We start from the raw sequence: 23,973 nt of genomic DNA, 5'->3' as shown, positions 1-23,973 counted from the left end.
GGCTAAATTCTCTAAAGCTCCTACGAAATCCGGGATCTGTTCAGGGCCAAAATGAACACAACCGTATGAATTGACGTGTGGCAGCCATGATATGTGTGTAGCATATTGTCTTGGTTTACTACTGCGGTGAACAGTTCAAGATCTTCCACATCCACTGCGTCACCAAGTAAACCCGATATGTTTTCACTAGGGTAAGTTCAAGTCCAAAAGACACTTCACCCGATGCATATCATGACTATTCTCTCTCAGTTTTAGGCAGCCTAGTCATGCAGCCTAGTCACACATTTGCATTTACATTTGCATTCAAATGTGGGGTCATTGTTGGAGTTTGAATGAAATTTCAACTCAAATGTGGGGTATTGTTGGAAATTTGAGTAGTTTGAGTAGAAATTTCCTTGTCCCACATTGGCCATTCCCAAAAGATTTTATCACTTTATAAGGTTTTGTCCTTTAAAGAAAGTGATTGGAGTAATAGGCCTGGAGACTAACATTAGGCTCACCCTTGGGGTTGGAATTTGGGGTGTAATAATTAATTGGTAATTAATATATAATTAATTATATAATATATAATTAATTATAATTAATATATAATTAATATATATTTAATTGTCAAAAGATGGGCCTTGGGCCTTGGGGCTCTAATAATTAAATTATTTAATTAATTATTTTTCGGATTTACTTAATTATTTTTTAATTAAATTCGAATTTAATTAATTATTTATTTGTTATGAAAAGACTCATCCTTTCAGATAAAGTCTGAGAGTTCTTTCTGAACACAGAGCAAAGCACCCTTCTAAAGAGATGTCTCCCAACAGTCACACCCCATTCTCATACCTGTTGCAAACAGGCATCTATCTGCTATATATTCATACATCTGCATAGCATTTAGAACACAGAAATAATAAACTTCATCTTCTACATTCATAAACCTTCTTACTGAGAGAATCACATTAATATTCGCCAGAAGTCTATTTTCCGGTGCTGGAATTTCTGACTTAGATCGTTGAATCCTGGTGGAACAGATGTCCGTAGAACTACAAGCACAGAGTATGGACGAAATTTTTGTTTCAAGGACATTGCGGTACGCAAGCCTCGATCTTCAAGTTGTCTGTTTTATAATTCATATTCTAGTTTATATTCTGTTAGTTTCTATTGCATTTATTATTTATTAGCATATATAAATTATCACAGATTGTTGACTTATAACCAACAATTTGTACACCATATCCTCTTTTTCTTAGAACTACACTAGTGATTTGATTCCCCTTTATCAATCAATCCTATTTTGGTTATAAAGAAAGGAAGTTTTGATTTTTCGAGTGTCTTTTTTTTTTCTTTTTTTTTGTGATGCAAGGAATATCTTAATTATTCCACAAACGCATAAACTTTGAAAACTTTGCACGAACGCAAGTCTAAAATTTCAAAGCAACATTGTCAAATGAGTCTTTCTTACCTCAATCCGTCTTGAATAGTTAGCAGCTTGGGAGACTCGAATCGTAATAAGCGTGGTAACGATTGGCAGGATACGGGCACGGGCACATGGTGCCCTGACCTGGAAGTCCAATGCACCATCTGGCCTCTGGAAAGTTTAAACAACTGGCAAAGTTGTGGGTTATAACATTCAAACCCGAGCTCTACGCTATTCTAGGGAATAGTCGAAAATGCGACCCAAAAATCAACTGAAGGTGGCTCTGAATGCTGACCTAGAGTACGACTACTTCTATCATAAACCAACATACTCAATCAAGTATGTTTTTTTATCATTGTATGTTAACAGGTCTGAAAGGAGCATTCAGACTAGGTAATCCCCAAGAGAAATCTTATTCCACAGAGCTCCAATACACGGAAATGCCTTGGCTAAGCAGCCAAAGTAGTCTAATCGAAAACACTCAGGCCCAACGGATAGGGTCTGACAAAAGGATTTAAAAAATATTTCCAACCCACATGTCAACGACCAAGTCTCCAAAGAAATTTTGTGTAAGCTTTACTGAAGATGGACACATAATCCAGTCTAGGAAGAAAAATCCCTTCCTGGTACTACATTGCAAGAATTGAAGCATTTGACCTAAGAACTAGGACAAAGCATAGAAAAACCAACTCATGTTTACAAGACAGGTACAATTCAAAGCTTTGAATCCCATGAGTGTGTTTCAATCAAGGTATAAAATATCGATGATATCGGAAATATCGGTAGTCCAAAAACACGGAAATTTCGATGGAAATATCGGGATATTATCGATATCGATAAAAATTGAATAAAAACCACGGAAATTGTAAGAAAAACTTGGAAATTTTTATTGAAACTTTGCAGGATGTTTATTTAGTTAATTATCTATTAGTTTATCACAAAAAGTTAGAAGGAAATGCATTGCATGATAGATATAACTGATTTAAGTTGATTATATAGCGAGTTGGCAAACATTGTGAGTGTAGAAAATATGTAGTAATTAATGAAAGAAGTTTAAACACACCATAATCATTTATATATAATGAATTAGTACAATATTTTACACTTTATACATTGCATGGTAAGATACATGAGTGATTTAACAAGGTCTAAAATATCGATGATATCGGAAATATCGGTAGTCCAAAAAAATATCGGTAGTCCAAAAACACAAAAATTTCGATGGAAATATCGGGATATTATGGATATTTTAGACCATGGTTTCAATAAGTATAGAGCAAAAGTTTTCTCGGGGGTTTAATATTTAATTCCTGGTACCGGAGTATTATGGTACTTCGGATATTGCAACAAGAATACTTTAAGAATGTAAAGTTTGGGAGGCAATGTTTCCCTGAATCAACGTTGCTGAGGGGTTTTTGAGCTTTGTCTCGTGCCCACAAACTTACTAGTATTCTGCTCTAACACTTATTTCTATTATAAAGTTTGTTTACTTTAGAGGTTTATCTGATTGAGATTTCTTCAATAAACGAAGAAGGAATAAAAAGGAATTTATATTATGGAATTTTTTTTTTTTTGAATTTATGGGAGAAACAGGCCTCCATCATGGCTAGAGAAGCTTAAAAGCTAGTCTCCTTTTCTGGTGGCTGAAGATTCTCTAGAAGTGTCTGTTGGAAGTTTTGAGACTCTTGTCCCACATTGGGGAAAACAAGATTCTCAAGGGCCTTTATATAGATTTAGTGTTTTAGTCTAGTAATTAGAATATGGGCCATTTGGAAATGGATTGAAGGTTTGGACCTTATGGTTGTGTGGATTAGGCTTGTAAAATATAGCCTAAATACAATTAATATTAATTAATCAAGACAAGGGCCTTGGGATTAAGTTTCGGATTAAATTTTTAATTAATTTATTATTAATTAAAAACGTTTTGATTAAAAGACACAGCTCTTAGAAAAGAGTTGTGAACCTTCAAATACACTGAACTGGTATTTGAAAGGGTGTGAAACAGCCTATATATCTGTCATCCATGGTATCCAAATAAATCATCTTTTCTTCTTCCTTTTCTTCCGTACAAACTTTCTAGAGAGAGTAAACACACAAAGTAATTCGCTAGAATTCTATAATCCAGTGCGGGTTATAGGATTAGGTAGTTGTATCCTGGTCGAGCAGACGTTATAGAACCACAAGCAAAGAGTGGGACGGAATTACTGTTCGAAGGACATAGCTTTTACGCTAGCCTTTACCTTCTGTAATCAAGTTAGTACCGTTGACATTCTTATATTAATTTCTGTATTTATTGTATACTTTTCATTCTGTATAGCAAGTACCTTTTGTGAAATAAAAATTGTGAATTTCAAGTTCTGTTTATTTCTGTTATTCTATTTATTTCTGAATTGTTCTCCAACAGTGTCAGGTGTTCAGACTTTTTCTCCTGCTCTGCCTCCAAGTCCGAAATCTCAATTACCAGATGTTGAGGAATAGGAAAATCCATGTTTTTTTATCTCTTCTAAGATCTTGTAGACGTCCCAACCAAGAAGGTGATCTCGTCGAGCCTAACCAGTAAGATACTGAGGTTATATCCTTCGTCATATTCCTTTACGAGCATTTTCCCATGTTCTTCACAAAGCACCGGTATCTCAAAGGCAGCCTTATTGGTGAGTTGCTGGAGATCCGCGATACGTATATTCTCTTTTTGATCAACCTTCTGGCGGAGCTGCCCAATCTCTAATTGAAGAACCTCCCGCTCCGTCACCCAAACATTCCACTCCAAACCTAACACGCACTCTGACTCTTCCCTCAAGTTAGTCAAGGACAGTTCTGCCTCAGCCTTAGCTAGTTGCTTCAACCTCAACTCCTCTCTCACCCTCGCAAGGCTTTCCTGGTAATCATTAGCCTTTAACTTCTCAAGTGAAGTGGCATCGATATACTTGCGGATCTCTGCTTCGTGGGCGTCTTTCAAGGCTTGCTGCTTGACCTGTATTTTCTTATGCCTATACTTTAGCCCTAGTTTCTTGACCATATAACTGCTCAAGTTGTTAGATTCGCCCTAATTGATGGAATAAGGCCATCTTTGTCCGTGCATTAGCCTGACGAACAAAAGTTATAAAGGAAAATAACCATAACGACACGTGCCGGCAAAAAGGAAAGAACGAAAATAAAAGGGTAAATTACATAGTAACCCTTCAAGTTTGAGGTTTATTACAATCTCATACAACATCTTTAAAACATTTCACTTTCATACTTCAAATACTAATTTATATCAATATAATACATCCGTTAAATTTTTCATCCATTAATCTGTTAAATGCTGACGTGGCTGCCACATTTGTACCACGTGGTTGCCAAGTGTGTGCCACGTGACCAAAAAAATCATTTTTAAATTTTTTTTTAAAAAAAAACCTAAATCTTCTAAATAAAAAAAATAAAAATTCAAAAAAAAACCAAAAACCAAGCCCCACTTCGTCTTCCCTCCCTCCCTTCCCCCCCCCCCACCCCAAAAAATCCCAACCTGCAACCCGATAGTACACCTACGCACGCACCCATCTACACACCCACACCACCGACGACACACCACCACCACCTGTATCACTATCGTCCACCAGTCCAATCAACGAGCCGCCACATGTCGAATTTTCCCCAACCTTTACTAACTCCCTCGATCCTCCAACAATTTCATCGGCTCAATTTAAGGCGCTGAGAGAAATTGAGAAAAGTCGTTCCTCACGAAGCAAAGCATATTTCTGAAATTTCCCAAAAAACCAGAACTAGGAAAGCGAGCAGCACAAAGATCCGATGCGTTAGAGTGGGTTGTCCTCGGGTACACTGGCCGCTGCGGCGTAGGCGATCATGGTGCTCCTCCTCATGATCCCCGGCCTCGACGGCCTCCGCAAGGGCCTCGTCACCATCATACGCAACCTCCTCAAACCGTTTCTCTCGGTGGTGCCGTTCTGCCTCTTTTTGCTCATGGACATCTATTGGAAGTACGAGACTTGCCCGAGCTGCGAAGGCGACTCCTGCACTCCATCGGAGCTTGACGAAGATGAAGAAGAAGGCGCAGAAGAATTGGATGTTGTCGTACCATGCCTCGTAGGTATCGGCGTCGTCGTCGAGGGACGACGGAGGAGAGAGAGTGTCGTTCAAGGAGGGGATGGGGGAGAAGGCTAAAGATTGATAAGGTGTGGGCAACGGAGGCGTGGGAAATCTAGGGATTAAGGAACCAGAATTTGGGGTTTCTCTAGTGGGATTTGAGGTAATTGGGATTGAATTGGATTGGGATTTTCTTCATGTGGGGGAGGAATTAGGGTTTGGGTTGAGGGGTTTTAGGGGGAATTTGGGGTTGTGGGGAATAAAAGGAAGATGCTGGGATTTTTGCGGGGTGGAGTGTTCAATTTTGCGTTTTTTAGTTTTTTTTTTTTATTCAGGTTTTTTTTTTTTATTTAAAAAAAATTGCCACGTGGCACATAGGTGGCAGCCACATCAGCACAAATGTGGCAGCCACGTTAGCATTTAACAGACCAATGGATGGAAAATCTAACGGATGTATTATTTTGAAATAAAATAGTACTTGAGGTATGAAAGTGAAATATTTTAAAGATGTTGTATGAGATTGTAATAGACCTCAAACCTAAGGGGCTACTATATAATTTACCCAAAAGAAAAATAACCTTGTAACGGCTCTCATAGCACCGTGCCAAGACGTTCTCAAGAGATGTACAAACTTTCTTGTAATCTGCATGGGCAATTGCTGCTCCAAGGATAACTGAAGCGTAGCCTGTATTACGAAATCTGCTGGTGGAAAAAAGAATGGCGAGATGATCAATTGAAGGCTGGATCACGAGAAGAGGTCGCACCATTCCTTCAGATCTCGTCGGGACAATTGGTAGAGAATTATCGTTCTGGGGAAGCGCAGTCACAAACACCTTTGAGGGAAGAATGAGAGTAGAAGTTGATGCAGGCTAGGGAGTAGTGGCTCCGCTTGATAAAGATGGAAGAGCCAGCGGAAGTATTGAAGAAAGAAATTCAGGCTTAGGTTTAAATGACAGGGGGCAATGCTGTTTCTAAAGGCAAAGAAGATGAATTGGACGATTCATTCACCAAAGATAATGGTGTTGGTGCTCTAGAGATTGAGAAGCTGAGGGGACGGTGTGTCTTCTTTCCGAAAAGGAACCTCTCCCTCTTCTCCTAGACCTTCGGGTGTGGTATCCCTAATCAGCAGTTGGGGGTTATAGAGAAACAACCGGTGGCTGTGAAGAAGAGCTACTAGGTCACTTTCATTTGTTTAGACCAAAAAGCGAAGCAGCCTGTAACCTGGAAAAGCGAATCTTTTTATGAGCGACTCGAGCCTCCACCCGTTTCAGCTTCGGTATGGGAAATTTTGAACGGTGATTGATGGCTGGATCCTTTCCACGATTAGTGAAACGTTTAGGTAAGAGAAGCCACTCTAGATTGTGAGGATGGAGAGCTCTAACCCTTTCCAGTTGCAATGCAAGACAGGAATTTGCGTTGCCCAATGAATTAATTCCAGATGACATACCTCCATACCTACCAACTCGTCGCTAAACTCTAGATTGTTAGGAGAGAAAGCTCTAACCCTTACTCAATTTATATCCCCCTTCCAATCTCCATCGGCAACCAGGACGTCTTTATACCAATCTTTGTCCTGACAAGGAACGTCCTAGATATATAACCCCCAGACAATACTAGGTCTAGCCATGAAATAATAGTGGCCGTCAAAACCCATCCTCATGCAGTGCAACATCCTGATGTAGTGCAACATTGTACCCCACCTCACCATTGTGTTGAATGAAGTGCCATGTCAGCAGGGCTGTTATCATTTAGACTGATTTGTTAGAAGTCGGTTATATATAGATTAGTAGATTAGACTGCGAGCTAGTCATGATGGCTATATAAATTGTATTTTCATAAGTTGTAAACATTCATTCAGGATCAATGTAATCAATTGCTTCTCTATCTAGTTCTTTCTTTCTCTCTCTAAGAGTTGTTCTTCTTTCTTGCTTTCTCTGCAACATTGATTCATTCTCTGCAACTCTCATTTATGTTATCACATTGTACCCCAAACCACCACCGTATCGTACCCACCCCCTGCCAAAAGTTATACAAATGTCCTAACGTATAATAATATCATAAATTAACAATTTCACATATTCACAGCCATCATGATCCTCACAAATTAATATCAAAATAAAAAAATAAAAAGAGTGAGATAGAGAAATGACTTACTGTGGTGGTCAAGAGCTAGATTTGAGAGAGGATAAAAGGACTGATATCGAGTTGAGAGAGACAGGCTGAGAGTTCGTATGGTCGTAGTATACAGACCACTTGGGATACACTCCATCTTCTCGAGAATACGCTTCTAGCCATATTCGTAGGAAGTTATGCACAGAAATTCAACTCCGTTTTCTACGTGGGTTTCAGCGTGGTAATTGTTATCTCTAATGTCCTTGAAACTGAGTAACGTTCTTCCGAAACGTGGAGAATAGAGTGCCTCAGCAATGGTCAAGATTGTACCATTGGACAACATTATACGTGCATTACCGTATCCTTCTATCAGGTTGGATGGGCCTGAGAGGGTTGTCAGAGGTGCATTCTTAGGTATGAAGTTAGTGAAATAGATGCGTTCACGCAAAACAGTGTGCATGGTTGCACTATCTGCCAGACAACTAACTTTCCCACTAGTCATACCTAGAATGAAAAATTAATTTGAATCAGTCACATGCATAAAAGTTTATAAAAACAAATATCAATTCAAAATAATTTCATTTATTCAAGGATTAAAACTTAATATCCAAAACAAGTCACCAACTAATAATCCAAAACATAAAGGAATATTGTTCAAAATCAACCAAAAACAAGGGGGGGTTTGGCCACTAGGTGGAATTTGGCCCCAATTGTCTTATTTCAACTAAAAAAAATAAGTCTATGTCTAAGATTCTAATCTTTCATAGGAGTGGTATCCTCCTAAAAGTCAAAAACCTCCATCTTTGTAGTCTCCGGTTCGTCCACTTGCATGAAGTTTGATTCAAACTTCTTACGACGAGAATGATATTCATCTACAACCTTCTTGGGAGATCAACAAACACGGGACCAATGGTCCTTTGAACCACAGCGATAGCACATATCGTCATCCATGGTTTTGGGTGCTTTGCCCTTATTCTTGAAGTTCGGGGCCTTGGGAGCGAGGTTTGGGCGCTGCTGGTCTTTGTTTCCTCCCTTGGGTGGGCCTTGGTTCTGTTGACCTTTGTGGGATGGCTTCTGGCCGCCCCTACCACGCCTCTTGTGATGTGTTGGGTGCTGATTAGTGTTATAATGTGCTTCAGGCACATCAGTAGCCCCAGTAGGTCAAGCTTGATGAATTTTCATCAACAGCTGGTTCTGTTTTTTAGCAAGAAGTAAAACAGAGATCAAATCCAAGAACTTGGTGAACTTCTGAGCTCTATATTATTGCTGCAGGACAATATTAGAAGCAGAGAAGGTCAAGTAGGTCTTCTCCAGGAGATCCTTTTCAATCAAAGTTTCATTGCAAAACTTGAGAAATGATCGGATTCGACAAACTTCATAATTATATTCATTCACAGACTTAAAGTCTTGGAAGCGCAAGTGCTGCCAATCGTGTCTTGCTTCAGGCAAGAATATGTCTTTTTGGTGATCGAAACGATCAGCCAAAGCGACCCATAATGCACGTGGATCCTTCTTACCAAGGTACTCAGTTTACAGAGCATCATGGATATGTCTTCGGATGAAGATCATAGCAGTGGATTTTTCAGCTTCGCCAACAGGTTTATCTGTTGCTTCTTCAATAGCAGGACGCAAGTTCTTTGCAGTGAGGTGGAGCTTCACATCTTGAACCCACTTGAGGTAGTTCCTTCCAGAGACTTCTAAAGCGGTGAAGTCGAGTTTGTTCAAATTCGACATGTTCCTATCACAAAATAGATGGACAAGATGTGGTTAGTGTAATGGAGAAAAATCAATTCATTCATATAGGAGTAGAACATACAGGTTCTAATAGACATGTATTGGTTTAATTTTGCATGAAAAACTTCGGGTTTCATGGATGATATGTTTAAGTGAAAACTTCAGGTTTTCAAACAAGGTATGTTTATAAGAAACTTCAGGTTTCAAAGTAATTATGAACTTCAGGTTCATGTATTCCTGCAGGCAAACGAAAATATATATGCAAACAAATATGCAAGAAATATAACTTTTAGGTGTATAATTATAATTGAATTAATTATTTGGACTTCGAGCCAAATTAAAAATGTGGGTGAAAAAATATAAAAACCCATTGGGCCTAAAATAATTAGGCAAATAAAATTCGGGACCCAAAAAAAATATAGAGCCACGGGTGGCAAAAAACATTGGTCCGTGAGACATATGCCCAAAAAATTTGGGCAATGGAGGGTCTCGGGGTGAGCTGCAGGCTCACGAGGTGGGCTGCATTAAACAAACTCAAAAAAAAAAAAAAAACTTTTTTTCTTTTTTTTTCGCTCGGGCCGCTTCAGGCTGGCCCCAAAAAAAATGTTTTTTTCTTGTTTTTTCTTTTTTTTCGCGGGCCACTTCAGGCTGGCCTAAAAAAATGTTTTTTTTTCTTGTGCGCACGTGCCAAGAAACAGGAGCCCACTAGGGCTCAGGTTGCAGGGAACCAAGACACCCCAACAGCGTTGGGTGTCGGAATTGAACCGGAGGGATGCCGGCGTTGCTTCAGGTGACTGTCCTTGGGGGTTTGAAGCATGTGGGTTCGAATGGAACCCTAGTTGAAGACGGAAACCTTTGGTTTCGACGTCGGGGGTCCAAGAACTGTCGGGATTCAAAGAACCCATTGGTCTTCATCGAGTTTCTGGAAAAACCCATCGTTTTTTTTTTGACAATGGCGAGATCCCAATCACAGCTGCAAGTGTGAATGCCCAAGAATAATGGCGGTGAAGCCATGGCCATCTTCGGGCGGCACCGTGGGTTAGTGTTTGATGCAAAAGGCATCGTTTCAGATTGGAGCAAGGGTTTTGCTCCGGTGCTTCGCATCCTATAGTGGGCTCACATGAGCCCAGTGATGTCGGGGTCACGGGGAAGAAACCCTAGTTTTCTTTAAAAAAAAATTCAATTCAAATATAACTTAATGATATGCATATATAATTCAATGAATCACATATTTACTTTGATGCATATGCAAATAATAGTTTCAATGCATGTACATATGTAAGATTTAATTCATGGCAAATATCAAATTCACATAATTGCAGCAATTTTGGTTATGAGGCATACACAATTTATGTAGAATCTAAAATACGTTAAACGTAAAGTTGGGTCATGCATCCTGATTGCGTGATGATATGGATGAACTGGTTTGATGCAGAAAAAAAATTCTCCAACGTCAGATTCCTAAGAGCAGCGGTAGGAGCGTGTTGATAACGTGTTGTGGTCTATTTTTATCTGACAAAGGGAGAGGGTCCGGCGGCACAGGAGAGAGGGAATAGAGATGTGTGTTTGTAGAATTATAGGGGAATGTGTGTTGTTATCCCTCCTACATTGTGCCTTTATTTATAGTAGTAAAGGTAGAGAAGATATTCCTTCTTCTCCAAGTAATACAAGTTGTAATAGGAAAGGATAACTAGAATCAAATCTAATCTAGGATTTACACAATCATACTTAAACTAGGAATGTTCACAACACTCTAAACTAATCGTAAAATACAAAATGATTTATAACTGAGAATAATGATAATACGCGTGAAAGTTCCTCTTTGTCTGATGTCATAGGAGAAAAGGAATTTAGGATTTGTTTTGGATTGTTTTTTAATATAAGAGTGCTTTTAGGTGGTTGAATCACGTTGTAAAGAAGCGCATGTGAAGGAGCACTTCTAAGAACTTTCATTGAAGCACATGAACTTTTAATAAAAATTTGAAACCGTTTTTAATAAGTGTAGTGATATTTATACATTCATTTTTATTTTTATACATTTTTTTTTAATTTTTTATTGTAGAATCAAATGAATTAACAAAAAATTAACAAGTGTGTGTGGAAGATAAAAATTGTCACATCCTGGCCCAGGATGTGGTGGGGGCCCAGGCCAGGTGGTTCCAACTCGTAGGTGACCTGCGATTCATCGCACAACCTTCATGTGAGCGTACCTATTCACACCCAGCCTATCGTACAAACCACATTAGGTGGTTCCAACTCATGTGCAAGAATTGATAGATGGGCTATAGGTTCAGCCGTACAGGTCACGTTAGGTGACTCAGGCTGATACATCACTATATATTGATTTATATCCCCTGGCTTACATCTTTACTGCTGAGATATTTGACATGGCATATTGTGGTTTTGCTATGCTGAACATGGTTTTGAGATATAGATATATGCATGCTACTTTATAGGAAACTATAGGTTTTACGATGAGGGGTTACTACCTTTAAGAATTGAAATGGTTTTTGAAAAACTTTGTTTTTGCCACTCACATTTTCTATGTTGCGCCCCTCCAGGTTCTAGTAGCAAAGTTTTCGTATCGATGAGGGTTCTTGGCATATTCCAGTACAGGTGGCTCTTATAATGGTATAATCCTTATATTACCTTACTATACTTTACTTATGCTATGTAATCACGCGTGAAATTGGTCCATACCCCCTCACCGCGCACTCGTGTATTTAGGCACTTTTCGGTTTAAATTTATTCACAGTTCACACTTTATCACACTTTATGGCTTTGTCACCTTCCAGGTATCGGCCAGTACAGCTCGATTCGGAGTCCTAATGGACATTTCGGGTCAGGGTGTGTCAAAAATAGTTGTGAAAAGCGCTTTCCTTCTAATAAAATCACTTAAAAAATCTATTACCAAAATAAATAGTGAAACAAATACTAATTATAAATTCACCAAATAACAAGAGAAATTTGAAATAAGGCTCGTTCTAAAGTACTATTAAAATGACTAAAAGTGCTTTTAAATAAGGGGTTTGTTATACACACACCCCCTTTTTACTTCTCTCACATGTTAATTTATGTCAATTTATCTTCTTCAATTCATTCAATCCGACAGTCAAAAATTAAAAGGGTGTGAGAGAAGTACACACCCCTTAAATAAAAGTTCTTGGATTCAATAGCGCTTGAAATGATTCCCACAGAAATATCAATTATGTTTAAGATTTGCTTGCATTTTTGCTAAAAATTAGTTCTGAAATTATTTTCATCATAAACATTTTCAGCAGTTTTAAAAAATAGGACATAGAAAACAGCATTTCCAATTTAGAACCAACAAATAATATATGATTTTATTTCATTTTCTGGTCAGTAAATATGAAACTTTTTGGAAAATGATATCCTTGCCGGATCCTTTTCCTGGAGAATCGGGGATCCAGTGATCATGGTTATTCATTGTACATCGTGCGGTTATGAATCATTTGAAATTTAAAATTTAAAATTAAATATAAATAGTACCTAACAAAAGCTAACTGTACGATGTACGATGAACGACTATGATTACGGGATCTTCCGAATGCCCAATAAAAGAAAGGAAAACTAATAAAAATGACTTGAAAACTTTGAGTTATAGCGATAAGGACAAAATAAAGGTAAAGTGAATAGTATCAGGATTGACTTTTTAGTGTAAAAATATGATTTTTCGTTAAATTAAACAGTACCGAAAACTTTTCGTTAAAGTTCCTATAAAAAAATCGCAATGATCCTTTTCCAAACTTTTTAACGTACCTTTTCTTTTCCAACAATTTTTTTTGTTTTTTAAAAGAATTGCTAAGAAGAAGCCGGCGATGACAACGAAATCCGGAAATTATCAAAAAAGTCTTGACAGACGTATATCCGCAACTCTTTCCTATTTGTCATTTGCTCTCACAACCAAACTTTTTGCCTGCTCATCCTTTTTTCAAAGTCTCAAGCCTTCTCAACCTGGTAAGTTTCTCTCTTCCATTTCGTTTCTGTCAAAATTTTCATAAAAATCTTAGCATTGTTACTCTTCCTGCATGATTTGATATGTTGGGATTTTTTTTTCAATTGAAATACCCAATTTTATTTTTCAGTTGATTGTTGTATCACGATCATGGATTATGGAAATGGTTATTGGGGTTGTTGGTTGTATAATGTGAAGTCTTAATCTGTTTGGTTGCTGAGAAAATGGAGGAAAATGAAAGGGTTAAAATTTTGGACTGTTAAGTCTCGAGAAATGAAAGGAAACAAAAGAAATCAAATCACTTACAGTTCAAAGTCATAAAAGATTGCCATAAAAAAACTTGATATTTATTTTTGTTGCTACTTTGAAGCTGAATGATTTGGATTTTGTATTTTTTTTTTTTTTTTTTGTTGAAAGTTTCACGTCTTCATTGTTTAAACAGATATCTGGTAAAAATGGTGGAGGAGAAGTCCGGGATTGCGAAAGACGTCACTGAAGTAAGTCGTATCCCATTTCAGTTTCATACCCTTTTGGCCTTTTAGTGTCTGAACATTATCTGGTATTTAGCTGTTTTGGCACGCCCCGACTCTGATATTTCCCGAATACCAGGATAAGCACGTGCTGGCCGACACCCGAGGGTGATGAAAGCCATTAATTGATACAAAAGCTAAGAATAAGAAATGAATAAGGGTTAGAATTTAAAATACAATGAATTAACAATTTAGAAACGTGTTCGGAGCATACAACTAAATCTAATCACTAAAAAGAATTAAGATAAAATTGAATGAATAAAGAAGTGGGTCATACATCGAGAGGATTCAAATATGCTAGTGCGGAAGAGTCTTGACGCCGGGATTAGGTGTCTTGATCCTAAGTCCTGAATGGGGGCGCAAAACAAAGATGAGTGGACCAAATTCATATATATATATATATATATATAATAAAACAGTTATCAATGTATTAACCCCCACAGTTTATATATAATGGAAACTATTAACATAATAAGTGATGGATTTAATAAAAATCCTAGCATGCCAAAAATATCTCAAAAGTCACATCGCGGAACAACATCGCAGAAATCAAAATAGTAAACGTATCATAGATCGTCTCGTAAGCGCGGTGTGCTGCTAGAAAGATCACTCAATAAATATAACTCCCGGCTCAATACCTGCTCCGTGGTCTCTGCGCCCGTAGCCAGAGATTACCAAATCCCGGCCCAATGCCTTCTTCATGTCCCTCAGCCTGTAGCTAGGGATTATTTCTCCCGGCCCAAATGCCAACACCAGATCATCGCCCCAGGCGGCATAGTGTCCTCTAGGTACGTACAAATAGTTACGCCTCTCATAAATAACCACTTTATAGTATAAAGTCATTCATCATCTATATTATAAAGAGGGCTTTCTAAAACATGTTCTAGCATCCTATCGTCATCCATCAGATAGTCTACCAGATCATGGTTTTTTATAGAAAATACGATATATATTAAAATATAGCTCAATATAGGTTAACAATTTATTCCTCACAAAAACGAGACGATAATCAATATTTAAATAAAATTGCTTAACATAAAAATTAATTCATAAACTCGTAAGGCATGCTATTCATTTATGCAATTGAACTATAAAATCATGTAATTTTAGAAGGGGTCCACTCACAGTACTTAGCCGCCAAAAGCTGCGCCACTAGCAAAGACGGAAACGTCACAATAATTGCCCCTAAGCACATAAATAGCACATTTAGTCAAACTCCACTTAAACGATTGAATTTTGGAAAACGGACATTGAAAACGGATTCAGAACGTCGAATTACCCTAAGAAGGGTCCCGGACGAAAACCCGAAAAGTTAACCCTAAAGTCAACGTTGACTGGGGATCAACGGTCAAACTAGGTCAAATGGGTTTTAGGCTTAAATCCGGATTAGGGTTTAGGTTAAATAGGATTATGATCTATTAGTTTTGGGTTTAGGGTCCTAAGGTTTTTGGTTAAAAAGGGTTAGGGTGAAAAGCGGTGGTTTGGGCTTACGCCCAAACCCACACACACTCACGGCCCAAAGGCCTCACAACCAAAAGGGTTGGGTTCGGCAGGGAAGGCCCAAAGGCCTTGGGTTTGGTGGGTTGCCGGATTCAAAGGGAGCAGAAAGCCGGATTTCGACCGGAGAATTCCCAAGCTCCGATAGAGCTCAAAACTCAACCAAAACATGTCATTCAATATACCAAATTGAAACCCCGAAGGTAAAGAATCGAAATATACCCTTGGTTCCCGTCATCGTGGCCGAAGTTGGCTGGCAAATGGCCTGGAAGGTACGGCTTCGCCGAGAAAACTGGGCTTTCCCCCAGAATTTATGGGCAACTTTTAAACATCAATAATTTTGTCAATACTTAACGAAATAAAGTGATTCAAAAACGAAAATCAAAGCCCTCGAAGAGATGAAGAGAATGGTACCTGATACGACGTATAACTTGTCATGGTTTGACCTGAAAATGTCTCGAAATCCTCGAAGGTTGCCGGAAACTGGGTAAGATTCAAATGAGTATAACTTCTTCAATACTCAACGAAATTGGGTGAAACAAAAAGGAAAGTTGTAGTTCTCAGCGAGACAAAGAGATTGATACCTTACACGCCGGCCAACTCGCTGTGGTTTGGCCGGAAATATCCTCGAAAGTAGCGATCTGCGTCGGAGTTGTCCGGGTTTTGCTGTCCTCGCAGCAACTGAGAGAGAGAGAGAACGAATTGATGATGATGATGACGCCGTTGACGTCGAAGAGGGTGGTGTGGTGATGGGTATGTGCTCGGGTGAGAGGAAAACACAAAAAAAATAAACAAGGTGGGCCCCACGGGCTCACCAATTAAGGCTTTAAAACAATTTTTAAATAAAAAAATGGGGTTGGGGTGTTTGAATCTACCTCCCTTAAAAGAATTTCGTCCTCGAAATTTAAAATAACTTACTACACTGGAAAACTCGAAAATACGAAAAAAGATACACATATATATTCGTAACGAAGAAATCAAGTCAAAGCGGTTGCACAAAAGGAAAAATGTCATCCCGTCGCGATCGGGTTGCAATGATTCCATCTTTCATGCCTCCAGGCTCATACTTTCTTTCCCCATCAGTGTAAAAAAATAGAAAACATACTTTAATAAAATATAAAGTCGAAAACACAAAATAATTTAAGGCCAGATAATGTCAAAATAGATATGTACTAACATTTATTTATATATTATATAAAAACTTAATGAAAATTAAAAAGAAAATCACTAGGCGCCAGCCTCCTGTCCACTGCCCGACTAGTGCCTTTTTAGAACCTTAATTTATAACGTTTTTCCTCAAAATGAAAATTATTCATATTTTTTTGTAACAATACCAAAAAATATGAATTTTTTTATTTTTTTATTTTTTTATTTTTATTGTTATTGACATTCTAAAATCTCATGTGCACTCCAAATGTTTTAATTTTTTCAAATATGAAGGAAGAAAAGAGGATTTCTCAATTGTAATGAATTCATACTTTTTTTTTAGTACTGTAATGAACTCATACTACTACATAATAATTATGGTACAACCCTTTTGTGATTCTGTTATTTTTTATGGGATAGTCCATAAGCTTTTCACAAGTATTATTATGTAAATAAAAAAAGGGGTGATTATAAAAAAGCAATTAGTAAAGATAAAGGAAGGGGACGATGCAATCATACCAACTCATATGCATCGGAGCTCATTAGATTTCCGAAGTTAAGCGAATTTGGACGAAAGTAGTATTAGGATGGGTAACCTCCTGGGAAGTCCTCGTGTTGCGTCCCCCACCTCTTATGCGATCATATCAACTCACATGCACCGGATTCCATCAGAACGTTGAAGTTAGCAAATTTGGGTAAGAGTAATACTAAGATTGATGACCTCCTGGGAAGGCCTCGTGTTGCATCCCCACCTCTTTTTTAACAAAAAAAAAAAAGGTGATTAAAGGAAGGGGAGCATTAGGCTAAGCATCATGATTAAAGAGGTGATTATAAAAAAAACAATTAGAAAAAAATAAAGGAAGGGGAGCATTAAGCTAAGCATCATGATTAAAGAGTAAAAAGGGATGATTATAAAAATAAAATAAATAAACTAACTAGAAAAAAAATAATTTAATGTCTAGCAACTATGATATTATTTTATGAGTAAACATATTCTCGTTGTCGCATGAAGGATATCCCAAGATTATCTTAACCTTTGACCCAAAAAAATTAATCTTAACCGATTATCAACAAACAAAGTGAGATATAAATGTTGCATTTTATATTGAAAGCACAATTAATTATTGGTTCGTTTGGATGTGCATTTAAAATAATTGAAAGTGAATTTAAAGAAAATGTTTTTGAGTTCCAAAAGTACTTAAAGTTTTAAAAATAAGACATAGAAAACGCTTTCAAGACTTGCTTGCTTTTTAGCTAAAAATTAGTTCTGAAATTATTTTCACCAAAAACACTTTCAGCAGTTTTAAAAATAAAACATAGAAAACAACATTTCCAAGTTAGCACCAGTAAATAATATATGATTTTATTTCATTTTCTGGTCAATAAATATGAAACTTTTTAACACACCTTTTCTTTTCCAACAATTTTTTTTGTTTTTCAAATAATTGCTAAGCAGAAGCCGGCGATGACAACCAAATCCGGAAATTATCAAAAAAGTCAGACAGACGTAACGCCAACAAAGATTTCTTTAAATATCCGTAACTCTTTCCTTTTTCTCATTTGCTCTCACAACCTCACATAAACTTTTTGCCTGCTTATCCTTTTTTCAAAGTCTCAGCCTTTTCAACCTGGTAAGCTTCTCTCTTCCATTTCGTTTCTGTCAAAATTTTCCTAAAAATCTTAGCATTGTTACTCTTCCTGCATGATTTGATATATTGGGATTTTTTTTTTCAATTGAAATACCCAATTTTATTTTTCAGTTGATTGTGGTATCATGATCATGGATTATGGAAATGGTTATTGGGGTTGTTGGTTGTTTAATGTGAAGTCTTAATCTGTTTGGTTGCTGAGAAAATGGAGGAAAATGAAAAGGTTAAAACTTTGGACTGTTAAGTCTCGAGAAATGAAAGGAAACAAAAGAAATCAAATCACGTACAGTTCAAAGTCATAAAAGATTGCCATAAAAAAAACTTGATATTTATTTTTGTTGCTACTTTGAAGCTGAATGATTTGGATTTTGTATTTTTTGTTTGTTGAAAGTTTCAATTCTTCATTGTTTAAACAGATATCTGGTAAAAATGGTGGAGGAGAAGTCCGGGATTGCGAAAGACGTCACTGAAGTAAGTCGTATCCCATTTCAGTTTCTTACGCTTTTGGCCTTTTAGTGTCTGAACAGTATCTGGTATTTAGCTGATCGGATTTGTTTACTCGTTGTGAATGTTTGCAGTTGATCGGTCAAACACCTTTGGTATATCTCAACCGTGTGGTAGATGGCTGTGTAGCAAAGATTGCTGCAAAGCTGGAGATGATGGAGCCATGCTCTAGTGTCAAAGATAGGTACTAACTAGTTCTGATCCGAACATTTATCAGTTGCACACTTCGCAGTTGTTTGATTGGGATAATTTGTCATGAGCGTGTGCTTTCTTTAGTCTGATTGTTCTGAAGTTGGACTTGGATGAAAACTTTTAATTTTATTTCTATTAATTTGATTGTTCTTTGTAGGATCGGATATAGTATGATTAAAGATGCTGAGGAGAAAGGTCTCATTACGCCTGGCGAGGTTAGTATTCATGTCTTACTATCTAGACAAGTGAATTGGGTTTTCTGATTCCATGTGGTGCCTTTGAAGCCTTTATAGAAATCTCTGTTATTGATCGTTATCCGATTTCATAGTTTAAGGCCTTTTTTCTGCATACAGTCAGTTCCTATGATGTCCATTATCAGTCGACAACTTGGTTTAGATATCAATCAATCATATGAAATTCATCTCTATTTTGACATGTGCTGTTTCTTCCCATCTCTTCCTGTCTTTCTCCGTGTAATAAATAAACGATTATAATAATTGTTGATTTTCGCTACATTTTCACAGCTTACTATTGTTCCATTCCATATTCGGTTTCTGTAATTAATGAGGTAAATGAGAAACTTTGATTTGACAAGTTCTTCTTGTATCATGTTGTAGAGTGTCCTGATTGAGCCTACAAGTGGCAATACTGGCATAGGATTGGCGTTCATGGCAGCTGCTAAGGGTTACAAACTAATAATCACCATGCCTGCTTCAATGAGTCTTGAAAGAAGGACCATTCTTCGAGGATTTGGGGCTGAACTTGTCCTCACAGATCCAGCCAGAGGCATGAAAGGGGCTGTTCAAAAGGCTGATGAGATAGTGGCAAAGACACCCAATGCTTATATGCTTCAGCAATTCGAAAACCCTGCCAACCCAAAGGTGAAAGCTCATATCATTTTTTGTTAATTTATGACTTTTTGTCTGAATAGATTGATCAAACGTCTGTTCTTTTCTCTTTAGGTGCATTATGAAACTACTGGACCAGAAATCTGGAAAGGATCTGGTGGTAAAGTTGATGCCTTTGTGTCTGGGATAGGGACAGGAGGTACGATAACAGGTGTTGGGAAGTACCTCAAAGAACAGAATCCGGACATTAAGGTTGGCCCTTTCTTTGCACAGTATAATGTAGAGGGTAGCAATTATTCAATGTTTAAGTGCTGTTTATTCTTCGTATATCATTATTTCTCATATTTCTAACTGCCCGCTTGCTCCCTTGCCTTTTGCATGCCTAGCTCTATGGTGTAGAACCAGTTGAAAGTGCTGTTTTGTCTGGAGGGAAGCCCGGTGAGTCATGATGACCTGCTTGTCACAATCGCAAAGTGTTTATCATAAAATGTTGGGCCTTTTGATTTGGGCTGCAGTCTCTTTATTTAGAGTTTAATTCTCGGAAAAGTGCGCATTTTCTTCTCACGTTGTCCTTTTCTCAGTTTTATGATCAGTTGACTTCTTATATCTTAGGCCCTCACAAGATCCAAGGAATTGGTGCTGGCTTCATCCCTGGAGTTTTAGACGTCAACCTGATTGACGAAGTTATTCAAGTGAGCCTTAAAACTTAATTGACAATTCTTCTCTGAAAACATGTGGTATTGTGGTTATTCAAGTGACTTTTTGGCTGATATAAGAAGTTGCATAAAATGGGAAAACATCGCAATTTAAAATGTGAAAGAAGCGATAATTATGCTGATGAAAATACTGGAAAGAGTTAAATAATCCTGGTTGCAAATACACATTTTGAATTTCATTGCATGACATCGATTATACTTGAGAGCCAAGACTGAAACCAAACCTTCTATGGCTTTGCAGGTAACAAGTGAAGTGGCTATAGAAACTGCTAAGCTTCTTGCATTGAAAGAAGGTTTGCTGGTATGTTCAAAACCATAAGGGAAAGGATGTCTCTGGTTCGTTTAGCATGCTTGTTTACATGTGTCCTGAATTTTACAACAATCTCAGTATTCTGGTTTACTTTGGTTTCTTCTGTAGTTCCATCTTCTATAATATTTTTTGTTTAACTTGTATTGCAGGTAGGAATATCATCTGGTGCTGCTGCCGCTGCAGCAATTGAAATTGCAAAGAGGCCAGAAAATGCTGGAAAGCTCATCGTTGTAAGTGTTATTTATCTCCTGCAATGGATTTTCAACAATGTGTCGAACTAATTGGCTTCTTGTTTAAGTGGTTCTCAGTAGTTCTCTAGTATATACCCGAAAAAGAAGGCATTATTCATTTCCAAACAATAGTTAGACGTTGTACAATCATGCTTGGTTCTAATGTGTTTATAGACATTTTTCTCCTGTTTTTCGCTGAATTAGTGGCGAACTTAAACTCCTGCTTAGTTTTGCACAAATTGACCGGAACAGCACATTCCGTATAGACTGGATCACTCTGCTAATAGGGTCTAACTACTTTTTGTTTCCAAAATGTCTGCAGGTGGTCTTCCCCAGCTTCGGAGAGCGTTATCTATCCTCCGTGTTGTTTGAATCTGTGAAGCGGGAGGCCGAGAGCATGGTGTTTGAGCCCTGATATGTTCCCCAGCTTCTTCAAAGGAGTTGTACAAATTTCATGCTGTGCAAGGAAGAGCGCACGATCATCAAGTTGCACCGTGTTCCTGCTTTGAGTGCTTTCGCTTCTTGACATGAGTGACCCAATAAAATGCTGTGAAGAATTGTGTGCTGGCTTTGTTGCTTCTAATGTAATTTAGGAAACAGTACTTGTATGGCTGACTAGTTTAAAAAACTCTACTGCATATCCTCTTATAAATTCATTGCAAAAAACAGCAACGATGGTTGTATGATTGCATCAAATGAAGCAAAATTAGCAAACTATAGATGGTTGGGCTGGGTTGGGTTAGCTAGGCAGCACGCCTGTTCTTTTGCACCTAAGTTTGAATCTGCTTTTCTTATTCCAAATTCAAATCCTATCCGCTTCCCTTGATCCAAATTTAAGATCCAAGTTTGAATCTTAATAAAAAGAAAATGGCTAATAATTAAGGGTTCACACATCTCTTTTTACTTTCCCACACCATTGTTAATTTTTGTCATCCGAGACAATCAATTTATCGGTTCCCTTAATCCAAATTTAAGATCCAAGTTTGAATCTTAATAAAAAAAAATTGGCTAATAATTAAGAGTCCATATATCTCTTTTTACTTTCACACAACATTGTTAATTTTTGTCATCTAAAAATCAGTTCACCGGATTATTTTTAAATTATTGAAAATTAATTTAAAGAAACGGAGAGTTTTAGGGTTTAGGGACGGCCTTAGGGACCACAAAATTAGAACTAGAGTTTGACAGGGGCCGCGCGAACGCAGGCCCCCAGTGCAACAAATTATGACGTTGGCTCTCCTACGTTGAGGAGACCATAGGCAGGCACCCCTCCTAAGTGCAATGGAGGTCACCAACCTAGGCCATGAGCCTTCTTGATCGCCCATAAACCCCGTCCAGGTAAGTAAGTTGTAAAGTGCCTCTCATTCCTATTTTATACTTCAGACTCGCCCCTTCGCTTTGGACGTATTTCCGATGTGGGACTTGAATGTTGAAGCTACGAATATTGTAAAAAGGGCATTTAGATAACAACCTAATAACATGCTTCAAAAATTGCCAATGATGATGCTTGTGCTTCTGCCGTTCCAAGCTTAGTCACCGAGAGAAACAGCCTGCAGGACTACATTTTGGAGGAGGATTCTCTCCCCTCCAAATTACCTTTCCCTTCCCTTTAGCTTTTTTCTATTTGAACAGTTACAATTAAGTCATGTCAACAATGTGTTGACTTCTTTATAGAGAGAGGAAGGGAGGGGAAGTGAGAAGACTTCGAGGGGAGAGAATCTCATCCCATAAATTTTTATGTAAAATAATGAGTGTCGGAGTTACAAGTAACGTATTAACGAGCATATTCATAAATACAACATATATACAAGCAACATATTAAGGTTGAAAAGTTTCTAGCTTTCTTCTCCAAGTACAAAATCCAAAGGAAGAAGAATGAAAGCCAATCATAAAAATGAAGAAGTCTTGGGTGTCACGGAGTGTACACACTTGTTTTGGGTGTCATATGGATATACTTATGTGCAACTATTGTTCATCACGTGATTGTATTACTGTTTCTTACAAAAAATCTTAAGTGTCATCCGGATGTATTCACTCGTGTGTCACTAAGCCCCAGTTTGGGGTTGAGGTGATTTTAAAAAAAGCTCCTATGAAAAAAAAGCTGGGAGTGTTTTTGGTGTTTGGTAAACTTAAAAAAAAAGGCTTATTTTGGAAGCTACTGTGAGAATAAGCTGAAATCAAAGGAAAAAGTTGAAGCTGCAATTTGTAGCTTTGGAAAACTGGTTTTTTTTCAAAGCACATAGAACTACAGTGCTCCTTTAATGAAAAGATCCACTATCAGACTGCTTTTTTTTCCAAAAGCACTTTTACAAAAAAGTTTACCAAACACTCTGCTAATTTATTTCACAGCCGCTTATTCTCACAGCAGCTTTTTTTCAAAGCACAGCAATACCAAACCAGCCCTAACTCACATTGTGATTATGTAATGAGTTCTCATCAAATCACTACATACATGTTGAATCGTAAAATGACAAACTCTCTTAGAGCTTTATCGAGTCCTGGAGAAACTTTTGACTAGCCCATGAACTTTGAACCTTATTCCACTTTGCTTCTGGGTTTTCATTTTGGTTTCAGTTGAGCCCCCAAAACATTCATGGCAATCCTCCCAAGTTCACAACCGCCAAATTTGTCACAATTTTTCATGGCAATCCTCCAAGTTAATAACGTCGGGTTTGTCACAATTTATAATTTTTCAATTAATTTGACCGACTTTTAGGTTAAGATGCTATATTCATAAGAAATGTAGTAACTATTTGAAATTACGATAATTGAGTTATGAGAATAAATCAAGGATTTAATAACTTGGATTGACAGGGGCCGCACAAACAGAGGGAAAGGGATCCATCGACATAGGATCTCGTGATCATGATCGTTCATCGTACATTGTGCGATCATTTTTTGTTAGGTAATATTTATATTTAATTTTAAATTTTGAAATAATTTCTAACTGCACGATGTACGATGAACGGTTCTAATTGCGGGATCCCTAGGAAAAGGATCCGGATCCTTTTCCCAAATGGAGGCCCCCACGACAACAT

The 23,973-nt window shown here is 37.6% G+C and overlaps 1 protein-coding gene, 1 non-coding gene and 1 pseudogene across 3 annotated transcripts; 2 read left to right on the top strand and 1 right to left on the bottom strand.

The window, feature by feature from the left end:
• The first annotated feature begins 13,745 nt into the window (after window positions 1–13,745).
• On the top strand, window positions 13,746–21,649 carry LOC126592862 (cysteine synthase). 2 transcript variants are annotated; one of them, XM_050258656.1, is made up of 11 exons: window positions 17,949–18,117; window positions 18,552–18,606; window positions 18,714–18,823; window positions 18,989–19,046; window positions 19,449–19,712; window positions 19,794–19,931; window positions 20,066–20,117; window positions 20,292–20,371; window positions 20,637–20,696; window positions 20,855–20,935; window positions 21,258–21,649. In XM_050258656.1, the coding sequence occupies exons 2-11, from the start codon at window positions 18,565–18,567 to the stop codon at window positions 21,348–21,350; spliced, it is 978 nt and encodes a 325-aa protein (XP_050114613.1). In that variant the 5' UTR covers window positions 17,949–18,117; window positions 18,552–18,564; the 3' UTR covers window positions 21,351–21,649. The 2 variants fall into 2 exon arrangements, with proteins under 2 accessions (XP_050114614.1, XP_050114613.1); XM_050258657.1 differs by lacking the exons at window positions 17,949–18,117; window positions 18,552–18,606 and adding an exon at window positions 13,746–13,810.
• LOC126594693 (5S ribosomal RNA) lies at window positions 16,992–17,110 on the top strand (annotated as a pseudogene).
• A 470-nt stretch (window positions 21,650–22,119) lies between the features above and the next one.
• Window positions 22,120–22,281, bottom strand: LOC126594638 (U1 spliceosomal RNA). Its single transcript, XR_007613374.1, has one exon. It is a non-coding gene; the product is annotated as a U1 spliceosomal RNA (small nuclear RNA).
• Between the last annotated feature and the right edge of the window lie 1,692 nt (window positions 22,282–23,973).

This window comes from Malus sylvestris, chromosome 12, assembly GCF_916048215.2.
Source record: "Malus sylvestris chromosome 12, drMalSylv7.2, whole genome shotgun sequence".
Lineage (NCBI taxonomy): Eukaryota > Viridiplantae > Streptophyta > Magnoliopsida > Rosales > Rosaceae > Malus > Malus sylvestris.
Note: the sequence above shows the minus strand (reverse complement) of the source record. Positions and strands in the feature narration are given on the sequence as shown.

Bases quoted from the DNA above. Each gene is read 5' to 3' on its own strand.
- LOC126592862 (XM_050258657.1), top strand. From the start codon at position 13,769: ATGGTGGAGGAGAAGTCCGGGATTGCGAAAGACGTCACTGAA. The intron at 20,118-20,291 runs GTGAGTCATGAT...CTTATATCTTAG, and splicing joins TTTGTCTGGAGGGAAGCCCG to GCCCTCACAAGATCCAAGGA. The intron at 20,697-20,854 runs GTATGTTCAAAA...CTTGTATTGCAG, and splicing joins CATTGAAAGAAGGTTTGCTG to GTAGGAATATCATCTGGTGC.